Source organism: Manis javanica, chromosome 3 (genome assembly GCF_040802235.1).
Source record: "Manis javanica isolate MJ-LG chromosome 3, MJ_LKY, whole genome shotgun sequence".
Classification (NCBI taxonomy): domain Eukaryota; kingdom Metazoa; phylum Chordata; class Mammalia; order Pholidota; family Manidae; genus Manis; species Manis javanica.
The window spans coordinates 163,742,341-163,761,483 of NC_133158.1; the positions used below are offsets into that span (position 1 = coordinate 163,742,341).

Genomic DNA, 19,143 nt, shown 5'->3' on the forward strand with positions numbered 1-19,143 from the left:
AGTGGGGACAGCGGGAACAGGGGGAACAACTTTGGGATCCAGTCCTTTGCAAACTATGCCGCTTCCCAGCCCTGAACAAGAGCAAACACAGCAGCCACTACTGCCATCACCCTCCTGGAGTCCCAGAGACACTCAAGGGTCTCAGCTAAGGCCAAGTTATTAATTAACAAGTGAGAAAACACCCAACAATCTAAATGACATTGTAATTAGCACTGTAGACAGCATGAGTCAAGGATGCTCCCAGCCTGGGATGCTGTGCAAAGAGCAGGGGCTCAAGAATGACAAAGAGATGTGCATGAGCCAGGGGCAAGTGAACAAATAAACAGGCCATGTAAACGCAGGGACCAGGGGGCACTCCAGTTTTCCCTGAAGTAAAACAGTCATTCAGATAGGAAGTGACCTTTCATGAGAAGAAAAGTAGCTTTTGGGCGAGCCTGGCCCAGACGGCAAGGCAGGACCCACATTGCCTGGGGTGGTGGCAGGAGGTGCGGAGCAGCTGGAGAGACCCAAAGGGCCCTGTGAGGACTGGAGCGCTCACAGGACCACCGCCCTCCAGGTCCCCAATTCAACCCCTGGGGAACCTGGAAAATGGCCATCTGGGAAATGGAAAGATTTGCCCATGGTCACACACACGCGTCAGTGGTAGCTGCAGGGTCTGGATCAAGGTCCCCCTGACCCCTGCCCTGAGTTCTTGCCAAGGAGATGAGAAAGTTTATCTCGAGTGGCTTTAGTTTCTAAAAATAGCTCTGACCCCTCCCATGCTCCCCAACATTTGAGATCTGGCCAATGCACTCAGACCAGCCACAGCCAGCCCAAGTTTTAGGTTTAAACTCTGGCAGACACCCATGAGAACACAGGCAGGGCTCAGGGGCAATCCTAGGGAACCTAGATATACCCCACCCCCTCCAAGACCTTTATATCTGACTCACTAACCCCTCCCTGCACACACCCCACCTTTCCCCCACTTCCCAATCCCTGTTCTCCATTACTTCCCGCTCTCCTACACTACCTCCACAGGTCCCCACCACAACCGAGCCCACAGGTACTCCCTTCCACCCTTGCCTGCCAGCCAGCTACCCCTTCTACTCTGGAGAACACACTGACACTGCCTGCCCCACTTCTCCCCTTTGTCTAACCCATTTCGCCTTAGTCTCTCATCCACACAGAGCCAGTGTCCTCTTCAAAGACACTAGCCAGACCATACTGCCGCTCTGCCCAGAGCTCTTGGTGGCTCCCTCAAACCCCCAGGACAACAACAGCTGTCCTCTCAAAGGGCAGCCTCCCAAGGCCCCAACACTCACCCTGCAGACCACTCACACACGCTCCTGTCCAGAACACCAACAATGGATCCTTTGTCTCAAGTACTGATGTATCCGTTCTGAGAACCCCAAAGAAAACCCACTCTCTGGCCAGTTCTGGAAGCCAACTAAAAGACCACATCCTCAAGGCAGCCTCCTGAGGTTCCCAGGCAATGGCATCAGAGCATATCAGGGTCTGACCCCAGGACACCAGCCTGTGATCATTGCTATTCCTGTGCAGGCCTTATCCCCAAGTCCCTCTCAGGACAGGGAATCTCCCGAAGCCCCTCCAGGCCTAGTCCAGAGTCTTGACTAGACAACCTTTACCAGTGCTTTGCCAATTTAATCACTACTCTTTCCACCAACTCCAGAAGAGCCAAACCCTTAGGTACACTGCTGGCTTGGGGGAGAGGAAAACTGCAGCCTGGACGGGGGTCCTCCCTGCAGGCCACTTGCCTGTTCCCAGAGGGAGCCCCCATTTCTGACCCCAGCTCAGGTGTCCACACCTAGGCCTGGCCCCTGCCTCGCCGCCCCCAGAGCCAGCAGGAGGAAGCAGGTCTCCGAGGGACAACTTCAGGGGCTCTCAAGAACAGCCCCGGTCAAAACAGAGCCCGACTCATCTGTTCCTTAATGTTTGAAATCTTTTTGCCAGGAACAAAACTTTAACAAATAAAATTAGGGTTCGACAAACCTAGTATTATTTCCTCCTTAAATGAATAATAAGACTTCAGTGAAGTCATCTTGGCCTGAAATTTTCTTTTTAGAAAGAAGGTTTCAGGTACAGGGTTCTGTAATTCTGTTTCTTCTCGATTCAGTCTTACTCATTTGCGTCTTTCAAGGAATATCCATTTCACCTAAGTTACTTAACTTACTAATATAAAACTACATATAATATTCCCTTATTATCCTTTTAATGTCTGCAGGATCTGAGGTGATATCCACTGATATTGATAAATTGTGTCTCCTCTATTAGATGAGTCAGAGGTTTACCAATTTTGGGACACATCCAGACTTGGTCTTTCGACTGTTTTTTGCTTCCCAGGCTCCTCTGGCAGGAGTCCTCACTTGCAGAGCACACCTGCCTCGCTCGGGCTGGCATATGAAGTGGGAGAGAACATCACTTGGTGTCTGCTGCCTGAATACAGGCCCTCTTCTACTGGAAGCTCATCCAACAGAAATGCCCAAGGAGGGTCTGTGGGGGAGTGGCTGTGGCATCTCCTGCTATCTCCCCATTTGCAAGAAGAAGAAGGTCTCCCTTTTGGTACCTCCCCTTTCTGCACTGGGTCTGCCACAGGCACACAGATACAGGGAACAAGAACACTCCCTCAAGGATCTCAAGTCTACTCAAATCAGCACTTAGAACATGTAACTCTGTGCCATGACTGAGGAAAAATTTCTTCAGTGTTTTGTATACTTGTGGAATTGGCAAGATGGTTATTGTCAGGGAAGGAGGGAAGCAACCCTTCTCAACTCTACATGTCCACTGTGGGGGAGCCAGGTGGCTCCAGAAGTCAGGACAGTCCCGGGAATGTTAACTACCTGGCAAAGTCACGATAGTACAGCAAGGGTACTGTCAAGACCACAGTCGGGAGCGACGGAGTCTTCCCCCAGTGCTATGGCTGGGCTGAGCCCGGAGGCTGCACTCGGAAAGGGCACTCCCACAGCCTAGAGGGTGAGCTGTGGGGGAAGACGCTGAGCCCAGAAGCCAGGTAGAGGCTCCTTCCAGCCTGCTGCTGTCTGGGCACAAGTTGAAGATTAAATGAGGGCTGGGGATTGCGATGGAGGTGGGGGAGGCAGCTTTGTTAAATAGGAACACTTGCGTGGAGGGTACAAGGAATAAGCAAGCCTCCCTTGCCCTAAGAGGGATGCCGTCTGAGGTTCTCCTTTCCAGAAGAGAAAGAGGAGCAGGAAAGGGTTATCAGAGAGACCTCCAGCTCAGACCTGGTTCCTCCCACCATCAGCCCATTAGCAAAGCAGCTAGACCAGGCAGGGACTCACAGGTGCAGAGCCACTTCCCAGGGCCCAGGCAAGAGCCTCACTGGCTCTGGGGAGGCCTGAGGCTCTGCTTGTAGGAACAGTGCCTCTGTTCAACAATCAAGGGAGATCAAGGTCCGAAACCCTAGTCCCCTCAGATATGAAACTGGACCCCTCTGAACCTTTCCAGTTCTGATTTGGGTCCAGGGTGGGAAAAGTCAACGACAGACAGACATGGATACCGGCAGAAGGGTGGCAAGCCTGGCAGGTTTCACAATTTCACCCTGTTGCCCATTTTCAGAACCAGGGACTTCCTGCTGGGTGTGGCTGCAGCAGGAGCTGAGCTCCAAGGGCACTAAGGGGCGAAGACAGTCCCCCAGAGTATGACTCACCCTGAAGACACAGTGATAAGCCTTGGGCTGAACATTACCATACCTGAGTGAAGAAACTGCACAGCTCTCCACTGCCCAGAGGTAGGGACAGCAGAGCTGGGAGAGGAGGGGTTCTGACTCTCCTGAGCTGGTAGTGATCCCCATGCTGCAGGGCCCCTGACTCTGGGTCCCCCCCACACAGCTGCTACTAGGACTACCTGGCCCTTTCACCCACTCTGCACAACAGGCAGAGAGCTCCTGTGAGCAGATGCCTCTTACCGGTCTGCACCCAGGGCCTGGCATTGTCTACAGCAGCTACAGCACAGTCTGGGCCAGAACCCAACCGGCAGGCCCAGCTCCATTTCACCCTGCTGTATGACCTTGGGCAACTTATTTGGCCGGTCTGACCTCAGTTTCCTCATCTGTGACAACAAGGACTATCATGCTGACATTACAGCATGAGTACAAGGATGAAATGACCAGCAAGGAAGAAGAAAAGCCTGCAATCTGGGTGAAAGAGGCAGCAGACCCTGAAGGAGCAAGGAGGAAGTGGGCCAGGGCAGGAAGGGAAGCAGGCATGGGGCCACGTCTGCAGGGGTCATGAACAGCTTTCACTTCATCGTTCTCACTTCACATTCTCTGAAATCCTGGGAGCAGATGGGGGTTATAACATCTGCTTCACAAAGATGTCAGATGTGTCAGACAAGCTGTGCAGCGGGACAGACCTGATTCCCTACTCAGTGCCTCACCAAGAACCCAACTCAGAGAGTTTAGCAGGGAAGGGTGGGCACTGACACCCAGGAGCCCAGTCACTGCTTCCCTAAAGGCTCGTGCACAGAGAGAGGACAAAGGGCCAGGAGCTGCAGATGGAGAGCAGTAAGGAAGCTGGAGACAGGGCTGCAGATGACAGCCGGAACTAGGTCAGTGGTACTGGGACAGAACAAGGGGTGCCTGAGTACCTGGGGGCCAGGGCAGAGTCAGAGACAACCAAGGATCTGACTGCCTCACTGGGAGAATGAAGGCGCCTCTGACAAAAAAGGTAGTGGCACTTAGAGGACAAAAAGAAAGGGTGTGGCAGCTTTCAGGCAGATTAAGGTTAAGGCCTGATGCCTAGAATCTGCCAAAGGTTGGTGCAGACAATAGCCAAGGGTCCAGCGCCTGTCAAGGTGTCCTCAGCAGCAGAAAAGAGGGCTCACCCTCTGGCAGATGCAGGAGTGGCCCCACCATCCAGGCAACAGCACGTCAGGCCCAACATATGACCTTGCCCCAGCGTGTGGTGGATGAGCATGGGGAGCTGGCCCCAAGCCAGGTCTGGTTCCTTTCTTGCCACAAGCACAACTGAGAAACCAGCCGTGCTCAAAGGAGGTGGCAGATAACCCCTCCAGCACACTATAAGTCAAGAAATGCTGACTGGCTCCCTTGAGCTAGGTACTCCATGTGCGTACTGAGGAGCAAAAACTCAGACACCTTGCCCTTGTCTAGCTTGGATCAACACTTTGTCTACAGGCACACACCTGATCATCGACATTTGCTCTCTTACAACACTAAACTATGTCTTCTACCTTCATCTTGCATCTACCTACCACTTCAGCATTTTATTAAAAATAATAATAATAAAGAGAGAAATGTGGTATCCACATATAAAGTATAAAAATCAAAAGAATATTCATATTTGACCTGATTGTTTATAGTTCACAATGCATGATCAAAACCGAAAGTTTCTGTGATGACTGCGCTTGTACTGTTCACCATGTAACTTATTCACTATGTAAGAATTTGTTCTCCATGTAAGAACTTGTTCATTATGCTTTAGAAGATTGGAGACTGATGAAAATTAGGCTTGGGGTGGATTAATGATTATGCATTGAGCATTGACTCCCCTATACAGAATTTTATTGTTGTTAACAACCATTTGATCAATAAATATGAGAGATGCCCTCTCAAAAAACAAAAAACAAAAAACAAACAAACAAAAAGTACAGACTTCCAATTGTAAAATAAATAAGTAACCAGGATGTAATGTATAGCATAAGGAATATAGTCAAAATATTATAACAACTTTGTATGGTGATAGCTGGTAACTAGAATTATCATCTTTACAAATGTTGAATCACTGTGTTGTACACCTGAAACTAATGTAATACTGTGTGTCAACTACCCTTCAATATAAAAAAAAAAAAAAAAAACTCAGACACCTAGTGTTCACAGACCAGACTGGGGGCTCAGCCCGGGTCCATGGACAAGATTTCATGGTCAATGATCAGACACACACAACTCGTCAGGTAAGAAAAGACTCATTTTCCTGGAGTAAGGATCCACAGCTTTTTGGATTCTCATAAGGGTCATGACCCGGAGGAGGGAAAGAAAGGTCTCACCAGCACATACAGGGCTGCTCTTTGGGTGGCCAGGGAGGCATCTGGGGAGGCTCTCCAGAGATGGTCCCACTGTGCCCTGCACTGTAATGGCTGGGTGGGGGTAGAGGTGGGTGAAGGGCAACAGAAGGAACAGCGAGCACTGTGCGTGTCACAGGCTTGAGAGGACCCTTCCTCCTGCCCCACATCCCCAGCAGGAAAGAACCCTTGGAAGGTCGCACAGAGTGCAGGACAAAGATGAGTCCTGCGTCTCTCCACCCCTGCTTTCCTTTACACATGCCCAGCCTGGACCAGCTCCTGGGCAGCCAGGTAAGGCTCCAAACTCCCACCAGGCCCCTCCTGGAGGAGGAGGAAGCAGGGGCAGCAGGACTGGGCAGGCAGGCAGGAGGTAAATCTTACCAGTGTTGATCATCTACATTTGCCCTCTTACAGCACTAAACTATGTTTTCTACCTTTATCTTGCATCTACCTACCACTTCAGCATTTTATTAAAAATAAAAATAATAATAATAATAGGAGAAATGTGGGATCAACATATAAATCAAGTACAAAATCAAACGAATATTCATATTTGACCTGATTGTTTATAGGTCATAATGCATGATCAAAACCGAAAGTTTCTGTGATGAATGCCCTTGTACTGTTCACCATGTAAGAATTTATTCACTATGTAAGAATTTGTTCACCATGTAAGAACTTGTTTGTTATGCTTCAGAAGATTGGAGACTGACGAGAATTAGGCTTGAGATGGATTAATGATTGTACATTGAGCGTTGACCCCCCTATACTGAATTTTATTGTTGTTAACAACCATTTGATCAATAAATATGAGAGATGCCCTCTCAAAATAAATAAATAAATAAATAAATAAATAAATAAATAAATAAATAAATAAATAAATAAATAACTAAAATAAAAGAAATACAACTGACCATAATATGTATTTTGTTGGATCCTGATTCTAACCAAATGTATACAGACATTTAGGGAAATCTAAATATGGAATAGCTATTAATGACTGATGCTATAGATGGATAATGATCTTCTTTTTAGAGATGTAAAGAATTTAGGAGTATCATGTTAGAGATTTGCTTTAAAGTACTTCAGGAAAAGTTTATTAAGGGTTAGATGAAGCATTTGTGGCAATATGTTGATAAATAATAAATGTGGGTGGGGGATATATACAAATTCATTATGCTATTCAACTTCTATATGTTTGAAATTGTTCATAGAAAATGTGTTTTTAAATGAACTCTAAAAAAAAAAAAAAAATCTTACCAGTGTTGGGACCGTGGGCAAACTGCAGGACCTCTCTGAGGCTGTTTCCTCCCCTACTAAGGTGAGGCTGGTGCTGCTTCAGTAGGAGCTTTGAGGATTAAGCAAGGTAACTTGCCCACCGCCTGGTGCAGGACCCCACATGCACGTCCTGTGGGAAACAGCCTGCTGGCATCCTGGCGTGTTCTGAGTTCTGCAATTCATCAGCGAGGGACCTGATTTGAGCCCTGGCTAGCCACATCCTCCTGCGGAATCAGACATTCCCTCTATCTCTGCTCCCACCACCCTCTGCCCTGATCTTTCCCGACAAAAAAAACCAAAACCCAAGAAAGTGGAGACCCACCTAAGTTCCAGGAACCACAACAGACTTAACAGGTACTTAGAAGCCAGGGCCCAGATCCAGGCCGGGGAATGGAGGCCCATTACTGTTAGACCAACTAGCAGAGAAACTGATCTATATTTGACATTTTTAAAATGTTACTGTTATGTGTTATCCTTTTCTGATAGTGCTTCTCTATTTTTTGCCAAGTTTCTATAGATGACTAGCTTTTAATTTTTAAAGTTGAGGCTCAAATTAAGAATGACCTGATTCCCTCAAGGATGAGTGACAAAAGGCAGCAGGCTATATAAACAGGCACGTCTGTGTGGCTTCCCCACAGAAGCCCTACTTCTGCACCCACCATGAAACTCCACAGCAGCTGAAGACAGCTTAAGACAGTTGGTGAGTTTCAGCCCTTTCCCTGGCTGTGCAGGCCAAAGGTTAAACCCATTTTTAGCAGAAGGGCTTTCTTCCCAAGCAGGCCTGCTAATAACTGTCCCAGACATTGAACTTTACCTGGATTTGCCTGTGTGAGATTCTGTTTGTCATCTGTGTTCCATCCTAGATTAGAAACTCCGAATGGCCTGTCCATCACTGTTCCCCAGCACCTGGCACATTGCAAAGAGCAGCTGGACCAATAGCAAATGAATGCATGAACAAACCGAGGGAGGCAGGAGACACACCACCGCCTTGGAGGCTAGGTTCTCCTCCTATACATGGTCTGAGCTTCCCAACAACACACATACGCCATATATCACTAGGCCTGCCTCACAGATGCAGGGACTGAGGCACAGGGACACCTGACTCAGCTGTGTGTGTACCAGACCCTGTGTTCTTTCCATCAGTTTGGGGACACAGACAACCCGAACCCCAGGTCCCCATGGCTACACCCACCTGCCTGTTCACCTGTTAGCTGTCTGTTCTATCCTCCCCTCTGACAATTTCCTTCACCCCTGCTTCTGTCCTATAGAGTGAAGGCAAAAATTCCTCCTGTGCCCCCTTCTTATGAGTATGGTAAAGATCAAATCTAATTAGTTGCTGTAAAATTAGACTTCCTAGTAGGAGGTGGCCTGGGCTGGGGGGAGGGGGGTGGAGCTAGACCTAATTGTTATTCATTGCTGTTCTGTATTTCACAGTATGCCAAGCAATCGACTGTTTAATTAATTGAAATATTATTTAATTAATCATCATAAAAATCCAATAAGGTCAGCACTGCTTGTCTCCATTTACAGATGAGCAAAACGGGAGGCCTAGTGCAGCTGTGTAAGACGCAGAGTCACACAGCTGAGGGTTGCCAGGGCCCAACACGTAGGGTGGGCCTTAAGCCAAGATGGTCTCCCCCATAGAGCACAGCCCTCTGCTCTGGCCCTACTCCAGTCCCCCACCTTGAACACACAGGCTGTCGCACTGGTGTCTAACAGCACTTCAGCATCACATCACAATAGCTACTCCTGGTATCATTTCAGAGAAATGTGACCAACTCATCTGGACCCCCAGATATGGCCATTTCTGGGCAGGAGCTCCAATCCTAGGCAAGCATCACAAGGAGATAAAAGAGCAATGTGTGTAAGTATGCACAGCTGTGTTTCTCATAGCAGGGAGACCTAGAGTCCTCAGGGAAGTCCAGCCTGCCAGGTATGGGTAGGTTGGAGGGGTCAGTAACAGCAGGCTGATGGGCAGCATCAAGACAGAACATACGGGGTGCTGAGGGGCAGCACCAAGGCTTCTAACCATGGGGGGACCACAGCCAACACCATAGGCGCACTGTCCTGAGACCTCACAGGCTCCCACAACACAGGTGTGAGTGATGTCTTTTCTACTTCCTTTACTGCTGTTGTTAAAAGGATTTCATAACATTAAATGGTGTTTATTAAATCATATAAATGTTAATCGATGTCAATAATGATTTAAAAACAAAAGTGGCTAGAGGAACTCTGCTGCCATGGTTCACTGTCTTGACTGTACTCTTACCCTTAACCGGCTCTTCTGACCTTCTCCTGGCTCATGGGGAAAGCAGAAACCATGGCTGGCCCTCAGGCCTGATACAGACCCTTCTCAAGCTTAAACAAAAACATACACCCAACAACAGCAACTGCTAGGGAAGAGAAGGGCAGACGGAGGCCTGCACACACCCGTGTTACTCTGCAGCCTGGGACTGGACCCAGCAGCCAAACCCGCAGCTACACTGCAGGCTGCACACCCTGCAATCAGGACAAACATCTCCCTCATTCAAGGCAAAAACTTCAGTTAAGAAATTACCTGATGGTGAATGATGGGGTGACCTCCCGACTCTCTCATCCTGTCCCACCATTTCTCTTTTCTTGAAGGGGGAAAACGTCGCCTCCGCCAGAAAGCAGAACTCACAACCACCAGGACTTCCTCACCATGGTAAATTCACAGATGAAGCAAGCAAATCCCAAAGGCAAATGATAAGGCCCATGAAACTCAGAAGTGCCCTGCCCCAGCATGAGCCTGTCTCATGTGGCACTGGGGAACTGGCCCAGAGCCCGTTCCCATCGCCTCACAGCGGACAGCCCAAGTCACCCGGCATGGCATGGGGGCCCACCTGCTCAGTTCTCAGGAATGGAGCAGCCACTCAGAATCTTTGGTCCTGAGGACACACAGCTGGTTTCTGAGCCTGTCCAGATCTGTCAAGCTGAAGAGCAAACAGGCTTTCCCTTTGCAAATGAACTCTGGCTGGTGGGTGGGATTCTCAGACTGAGACCCAGAAGGAAGAGGAAGCCTACTTACTGTGTGTTCACCATCCTTGGATCCGATGGAAGTAGCAAGGGTCTGAAAACCCCAGTGAGTGGCCCCTGAAAATGACTCTTCCACCGGCACACATACCCTAGGCCTATGTGTCTGTTCACAGCACTGTTGGGTCCCCCAAACAGATTCCTGCCAGATGCCAGCAGGGCCACATCAAGGCTCCTGTTATCCACATCACACCACTGGCTTATTCAAAGCCTGTGACCAACGAAAATGCACAGCTCTTGTCCATGTGGATAGGTGTCAAAGCACCCGTAGTCTGTGCCCGAACAGACTTTAGAAACTTAATTGTCTTAACAGACTTCACACACAGAGACTTTTAATAAAGCCCTAGACTCAAGGGCAAGTCTGCTTTTCCCTGGGAAAAATCTCAGCCCAGCCAACTCCTAAATCCTCGTACCTATCCAGTTGCCTCATTTCATCACTCAATTCTTTACGGTGTCTCTGAGTCCTGTCACTTGGCAGACAAAAAAGGTGACTAAGACATGACTGATACCTCAGGGAGCTGAGGAGCAGGTGAGAGGGGAAGCAGACAGGTGAATGGATAGTCGCCAGACAGCAGGTCCAAGGTGAGTACAGTGACCTGTGGGTGCTATGGGAATGCTGAGTGTCTGGCAGCTGAGGACAGGATGAAACCTGAGCGCTCCGGGAGGGCAGCCTGCGCAGAGCGGGTAGGCGGGGAGAGCCGGATGGGGCGACTGAGGGACAGCGCCCTGTCTGGGGAAAGGGCGGACCCACTCGAGGCACACTGTGAAGGAGGAGCCAGCAGGCACAGGCCTGCACATGGTTTAGCCCCAAGCACTGAGAAGCCCACAAATAACTGGCAGGAGGGTGGCAAAAACGGGATTAGTGGTATTTATAAGAACATTAAGAAAGGGCCAGAAAGGAAGGGCAAGGGTCACTGTTGAGGCCACTGAAATAAAAGCTGGATATGAGTCAAGGGAGCCACCTTCCTACCCCAAGGTGGTGGATGGCAGCTGCCGCTCTGGAGGGGCAGCCCCTTCCAGCCGCGCAGTGTGGGCGGCACCCCCAAAGCTGCCACACCTCGCTCTCAGGCAACCCAGGGCCCTGCCCCCACAGCTATCTCTGGGATCAGGTGTTCTCCCATCCCATCCACATGATGAGGTTCAGAACAACTAAGGGACTTGCTCAGTGGCTCACAGCTAATAAGAGTGGTCAGCATTTAAACTGAGGTTTTCTGAAGGCATCATGCTTTGAAAACTCTTTCAAATAAAGAGCCCCAAGGCCTCGGTGTGCTTTCTGCACAATAGCCAGAGGTGTGACCATGTCCATTCCCACCAAATGACAAAAGAAAACCACAAACTGTTACGGCTGCAAAGGCCTCAGACAAGATCCGGTACATGACGAACTACATCCAGCGGCCCACAGAACGTGTTATAAATAGAATCCACCACATCAAGAATATTCCAGGGTAAGACCTGGCTACCTAATGTTCCAAGAGCCTGTCCACTCCTGGGTCACCAAGGACCCACCGTTAAGAGGAACAAAGCTGACCCAGAGGAGGAGGTGATCTGTGTGAGGCCATGCCAAACTGCCTGAGTGTCTACTGTGGTCACCAGGATAGGCTGGACAGACAGCAGGTAGGATGAGAAGAAACATAGAAATCTCCCATACATCATAAGCATATGGAAGGCCATGACAGATGGAGTAAAGTGTGCACCATGAGAAGGGCTAGACTTGACTTCAAGTTGACTGGTCTATTTTATGACACTGCCCGGCACCATGGTGCAAGGTGGCTGAACCTGAGTTCCCAAGCCACAGAATGGGCTGCCCAGGGCCTGTGCCCCTCTGTTTCTTGGGAAGGCTTGATCCCAGGGCTGCTGCAGCAGCAGAGCAAGCTGCAGTGCCCAGCAGGTTTCCTCACTTGGCCATTTTTCCTGGTGTATGTGGGCTTCTTTTGGCTGCACATCTCCAAAGCTGGCTCTTTTTTTTAAACATACAACCCAGCCAGAAAACGTTTCTGTTGCTTGCAGCTAAATACCCTGGCTACACATGACCATTTATAGCAACAAGCTCCTACCAAAGTATGTGCAGCACTATAAGGGCTCAAAGTTGTCTTAGATTCACAGCTTATCCAATCCACAGGGAGACGTTGGAATACAAGCAGGGCAAAGGTTCTGATGCCCACTTTGCAAATGGAGAAGCTGTGCGCTCAGGACATAAAGTATTCTGTGGCCTCGGCCCCAGCATCTCCTCCAAGTCCACCACAAAGGCTGATCACTGATGCAGGCAAACCAAGGCACTCCCCTGGCCTAGGGTCCATCTTGCATTCCTCCATCCTAACATGGGGCTGAACATGAAATGTACAAGGCCCCACCACTGTCACCTAAGTTTGAAAAGCAAGTTCTTTACAAGTCAATTTGCAGGCCAAATTGGAGGTTTACAGAGCAACAAAGCTGAAGCTCCTAGGAGACTAGAAGCTATTTTAACCTCTGATCAGCTGCTTCTCAGAGTGTCACAGTCTGAGGAGAAGTAAAGGTAAGACACTTGTCTCCTCTTTGGTGTGATCTACAAGTGATAAAATCTTAATTAAAACCAAATATAAACTACAAGTCAGCACTAGCACATTTATTTGTGGGGGAAAATATTGCTTAAGCAAGGTTTTTTAATCTTCACCTACACATATTTCCTTTGGAACCCAAACCTATTTTTTTTTAACCATGTGCTGGGCTGAAAGGCTGAGAAGAAGAACCGCATGCAGGGAAGAAAGCCCAGCGCTAACAAGACGGATCTGGGAGCCAGGGCGGTTCTTTCACCTCTCAGAGCTGCGCTGTCCTCAACTGCAGAGGGGCATTAAACGAGGCAACCTGGGTGATGGCACAGGAAGTCCTCCATCAGGAGGTGCCATCTGCCGCGTAGCCCAGACACTCTGGCCTCTGCCCTCCACACAAGGGCTGCCACCATTACCCACAACTTAGAGGGCCCTTCCGCAGTTACCCCAGAGTGGCCACCAGGGTCATCCAGACGACGACCCAGCCCTTGCCCTTGAGCTGACCACAGTTTAGAGGGGCAGACGCTACATGCATGCAGAGAACATGGACTCAAGTCAGAACACACTCAGCCACAGTATGTGGAGAAACTGGGGGAGGACGGGGCTTCCACAGACGGTCTTCCTAAATTCAGACCACCTCCATACCTGCCTGTTCCCCTCCTGCCCCCTCCTCTCCTTCTATGCCTCCAAAGAGCTATCACCCCTCCAAGCCCTCCACTCGATCCCTCCTCAGTGCCTTTCAAGATATGCAGCATGGGCCATGGGCCACACAGCCCAAATGGGGACCTGACCCATAAGCCAACCAGTAAGACAGTGCAGGATAAAAGGACTTGCATGGGGCTCAAAAGCTCCCTCCTCCATGAAAGCTACCGTTCAAGTGTCACCCCCACCCTGCTGCTGCAAGCCCTCCCCCCAGGATGCTCAGAGCTCATACCCCTCACAGTGCACATTATTATGACTGGTGATTCACTGGTTTGTCTCCCCACTGGGGCCCAGTCGGCCTCCAGACCATAGTCCTCAAGCCCTTCATAGGGCACAGCACACAGCAGGCCCTCCCATGAAAGCACTGACAGCCAGGTGCACAAGGGCTCAGCACCTTACTCTTTGTCCAAGGAGCCGAGCACTCACCCAGGCTCCCTGAGTAGTTGTGGACTGCGAGACCCAGGGCAAGAAAGTTCTGCTTTCACCAAATGGCTTCCTCGCCTAGGTTTCAAACACAGGTGCTTTTCTTTAGGATTCAAATTAGCCTGCAAGAAATCTAGGGTACCTTGCCCTGAACACAATGCCTGGGTGGGGGGGGGTGTTGCTATCCCTGAAAGGACAAATGTTTCTTCTGCTGCAGCCACTCACATTTTCTCTAGACAGAGTAGCTCTTCAGAACCCTGAATCAAAACAGCCCTGAGGTGTGGGTTTTACTCCCTACAGGGCATCTGGTTACCACAGCAACTGCATTTCCCCTTTGAATTCTTTCAACAGTACAAGCTTTTGCTTCCCTCTGGACCAAACTGTGGAGAAGCCAGGGCACCAGGGATCAAGGGAAGGCCCTGAAGAAAGAGGGCCAGACCTGACCAAGCCACACCAAACTCTGCCGGGGGTCTCCCAGATCCCTGCAACAGCTTAGAAATGCTAAGTCCCTCCCAGCTGCTTAGGGTGTGTTGGGGGTGGGTGTTGAGAGGATGGGGGTGTGTGGATATGGAGGGAGGTGCTTGGGGGACTGAGGGTGGTGTTTTTAAGATGTATAGGATGTGTATGGATTGTGGGAGTGAGGGTGCTTTTATGGGGGGTGTACAGGGGGATTCATGGGGCAGGAAGTGGGAGGAGTGTCGGGTGCAATGTATACAGGGGAGTGGGAGGGGGTCGGAGGGCATGGGTTGTATACTGTTGGGTGTGTGTACACGTGTTAAAGGTGGGCCAGGGAAGGATGTGGGTTTGGGGGAGGTGTTCTTCAATATCCCAAGAGGAAACATGGGGGACATCTTCCCCAGAAACAAGAACACAAATTGCATTTCAATTCTATATTACAATTCCTAGTACTACAATTCAACCATATCCTGGTCCAAATATCTGCTGTCACAGTCTAGGTCAATTTAAAACATACACCTGAGTTTGAAACAACTGGCTTTGAAACCATAGTTTCAGGCAACTCACACTCCTAGTCAGAATACCCCTAGTCAGTTGGTCCAGAGCACGGAAAGAGTGTGGACAGCAGGCCCAAGCAGCTTTGGGGGTCCCTGACCTCCCTATGAGTCCATATAAGTCCTCCTCTGGTGCACAAAGCCTAAGAGGTTCAGAGTCAGGGGACACAGAATACCAGTACTGCCACTGCCATTGGGCACTCAGAAACTATCTGAATGCTTTGTTAAAATAAGTTTATGAGTGTTGCTTGCTTTTAAGGAGCTGCCTCTCTGTGAGGGGCTGGCATGAACTGGGACTTAGTAACATTTAAAAAAAAAATTAGATGCTGTGCTATGGGAGGATAGTAGTACATGCCATCCCACAAGGAAATGATCTCCTTTCTAAAAAACAAATGCCAAAAAATAAACAGTGCTAAATCACTGATACCCATATGGGGAAAAAATAATCACAATCCCTATATGCACACCATGCAAAAATAAATTCCAGATGGATTGGAGATCTAAAGGTAAAAATTAAAACAATACAACTTCTAGAATATAACATAAAAGAACATCACCATGACCCCAGAGTATGCAACTATTTCCTTAAACAAACCACAGGAGGTATTAAGGGAAAAAATGGATAAATTGGACTACATTAACATTAAGAACCCTGGTTCGTCGAGGAATGCAGTTTTAAGTAGCAAAATTCAAGGCCAAGGGAAAGAAGAGAGAGAATCTCAATTCGTATAGAGAATAAAGGACTCACCTAGTATTTGAGTAACTCCTAGAAATCAATAGGAAAAAGTGTCAGGGAATCCAATAAAAAGGGGGAGAGCAAAAGGCTTGAACAGGTATGTCACATGGACACATGAAAATGTACTCACCTTCATTAGTTAGGAAGGAAATGCAAATTTAAAACACAAAGGGATACCAGTACACTTCTACCAGCAAGGCTGACAAGAATAAAGACTAACCATACCTGGCGAGTGTTAGAGGGTCTCTCATACACTGCAAGTGGGAGTGTAACATGGGGGGTATAACATGGGGTAGTCATTTTAGATGCAGTTTGGCAGTATCTACCTTATACATACCCTGTGACTTAGGCATATACCCAGTGGATGTATGTACATACATTCACCAAGACATGTACAAGACACAGTAATAATCCATAATAGCTCCAGCTGGAAAATCAAGTAATTTGGTATATTGGATACAATGTGGTACACTACATTCTAACAATGGACTACTGTATAGAAATAAGAATGTGCTAATACCATACCCAATAGCTCACAAACATAATAATGAATGAAAGCCAGATACAAGAGTATATACTGTATGATTTCATGTACAGGAGGTTCAAAAGTAAGGAGAGCCAACCTATGGTGTTAGAAGTCCCAAGTAATGACTGCAGGGGTACATGCACCTGGGCAGGGAGCACGGAGGGATTCTGAGATGCTGACATGGCTCTTGATCTGAGTGGCTGATTACACGTGTGTGTTCACTTAGTGAAAATTAATGAGCTAATTCATGTACTTTTGTCTATGTATAATATACTACAACTATAAGTTTTTTTTCAATGGCACTATGGAGTTAAAATCAGAAAAACTTAAACCCATTTATAAACCAAAAATAAATCATTAAAGTCTAAAGAGACTATCTGAGAGCCCCTGACAGAAGACAGCTACTTGGACACTAAGAGAGAAGCACTCCTGACCACTTGTCCCTGACTCTAGGACATTGGTGAAGCAACTAAGGGATTCACCATCAAGATCACAAAAATTCCTTTGTTTCAAAAATTAACAGATTAAAATCCAGCTTGAATCTCAAGATTGCTTTCGTTTCCTGTCTCCCATCGCTGAGGGCTCTTGAACACCTGGTTACATATTGTAATGCCACATAAGTCAACCAAAGGGAAACTGAGGCCCAAACTGTGTCAGTGGCAGAGTAAGAAAGAGGGACCTTGTCTTGTGGCTTTCTGCCCAGAGCTCCTTCTGCTACATGAAGCTGCCTCAGCCACCAAGTGAGCTAAAACACGAAGGACTTAGAACAGCCTTGCATCTGCCTCAAGGAGCCCTACACTTCCAGGGAAACTCAGAGGTTCACCCCGTGCCCAGGCCATTGGTTTCTCCCAGGATGTCAGGCATTGCCTCAGCCTGGTGCTACCTCTCCTGAGAGATCAGTCCCGCAGGTGGGGTCCAGCAAAGCCTTGGAGGAGTGGCAAGAGGCCATTGGTTTCTCCCAGGATATCAGGCCAAGCTGACAGAAGGTCTCATTCTCTTCCCTGCAGCCCCTCCCTGAACAGCTCCACAGGAGAGCCAGCACCAATTCCACTCCCAGGGCAGAGCACCACGACACTCAGCTATGAGGCTGTAGGCTCCCATCTCCAGAGGGGTGACCGGGGTGTAGGCCCTGTGTGTCTATGTACAGTCCCATAACCTGTCTGGGTCTCTGCTGTCACATCTATGAAATAAGGGGGAACTCACTAGGGTAAAACATGAGTACAACAGGAAGAGTAATAGCACATACACACTCGACCATTTCTCAACTCCTTTTTGCACACACCATCTCGCTTCATCTTCATCCTGGCAGGCAGGGGTTACTGTGGCCATCTTCCAGTTGAAGAAGCATAAGCTCAGGAAAATGAAGAGACTTATTTATCTATTGGTCCCAAAGTCAGCAAAGCGGCAGAGCAATGTGGCAAAAACCATCTGTCCAGGCAACCCCAGTGCAGGGAACCAAGAGAGCAGCCACCAGCCTGACTCGGAGGCAGCATTCGGCCACCTGTAGGGATGGAGCTGGGACAGAAAGTGAGGACCCAGGAAGGCTGCCAGCTCCAAGAGACTGGACCAGCCCAAAGAGCAAAGCCACAGGGCATTGCCTCAGCCTGGTGCTACCTCTCCTGAGAGATTGGTCCCATAGGTGGGGTCCAGCAAAGCTTTGGAGGAGTGGCAAGAGGAGCCCAAGCAGAGGGAGGCTGTGGCTGCCACCCTGTACCCCAACCCAGCTGGCCTGATCCCCACGATGCCTCCTCCCAACACACACTTCCCTGAAAGAGCAAAGTCTACCACCTTGTCCTGCCCAGACCCACTGCCATTCTCACCTGGTTGCTGTAAGCCCCTGTGCGAAAAATTGTAACATTTCCAGAATATTTCGCCTGGCTTTAGCGCATTTGCATATCCTCAGGGGAGGAGAGAGGTTCATCTCCACCTCAATGGGTAACTACCTGGGGAACCGAGGGCCTGTCTGAACCTGAGAGGTTAAAGGGAGGGGCTGGCTGGCTGGCTTGCTTCTTCCAGAGCCGAGGACAGAGACGGCCCTGGACTGCAGTTTGTAAGCAATGAACCGGCTTTTTGCCCCAGGATTTCCTCTTCCCGGACTTACAGCCTCACTGTCCCCTCCTTGTCCATTTCCTCTGCCTAACTCCTCCTGAACCCCTCTAGGGCAAGCTCCTGGACACTGTTTCCCCAGTGCTCCCTCTGGGCTGTCTAAACTCTGTACCCAGGGGACCTCACCTAGGCTCAGGGCTTCAAATTTAACCTACACAAGTATCTCTTTCCCTGCCAGATGCCTGCTTGACAGTCTTTCTCCACTTATATGTCTAATAATAGTCACGACAGGCCTAATGTGGCCAAAACCAGACTCCTGATTCCCCCCTTCAGAACCACTCTCCCCTGTGCTTATCCTCTAGGACAGGTACCACCATCCACCCTGCTCACTCACCCCAGAGCCCACTCGTCTGTCAGGACGTCCGCACACCTGAGCTAAAGCATTAGCCTCCCCCTATATGGCCACACGGAGTAGGAGCAGGGCATGGCACTCAGGCCTCCAACAGCTCCCCATCACTCGCAGAGTGTGGTCTAGCCACTGTGGCTGGCTTCCCAAAGCCTCTCGACTCTCATCCCCACCTCGCCCCAATGCTTCACTCCACTCCCGCCATGGAGGTATTCTTTCTGGCCCTCAACAAGCTGAGCTAGTTCTCTGCTCAGCCTGAAACGCTCTTCCCTGGACCTTCGCCTCCCATGCCTTTCCCCGGTCTCCCATCTCAAATTCCACTCAGAGAGGCCTCCCCACCCTTCCTAGAGCAGCTGCGCAGCCCTTCCCCTACACACCCCCACCAGAGCCCTCCCGAACTCCAG

General features: G+C 49.3%; 1 protein-coding gene across 4 annotated transcripts in view; it reads right to left on the reverse strand.

Moving 5' to 3' along the window:
• CCDC12 (coiled-coil domain containing 12) overlaps positions 1 to 19,143 on the reverse strand; it is a 69,629-nt gene that overhangs the window by 32,413 nt on the left and 18,073 nt on the right. The window contains exon 1 of one of the 4 annotated variants that reach the window (XM_017680689.3): positions 9,869 to 10,034. The exons of the other annotated variants lie outside the window; for them this stretch is intronic. Coding sequence (XP_017536178.1) covers positions 9,869 to 9,907 — 39 coding nt within the window. The 5' untranslated portion in view covers positions 9,908 to 10,034. Of the gene's footprint in view, positions 1 to 9,868; positions 10,035 to 19,143 lie in introns of those variants that run through there. 4 annotated transcript variants of the gene reach the window in all.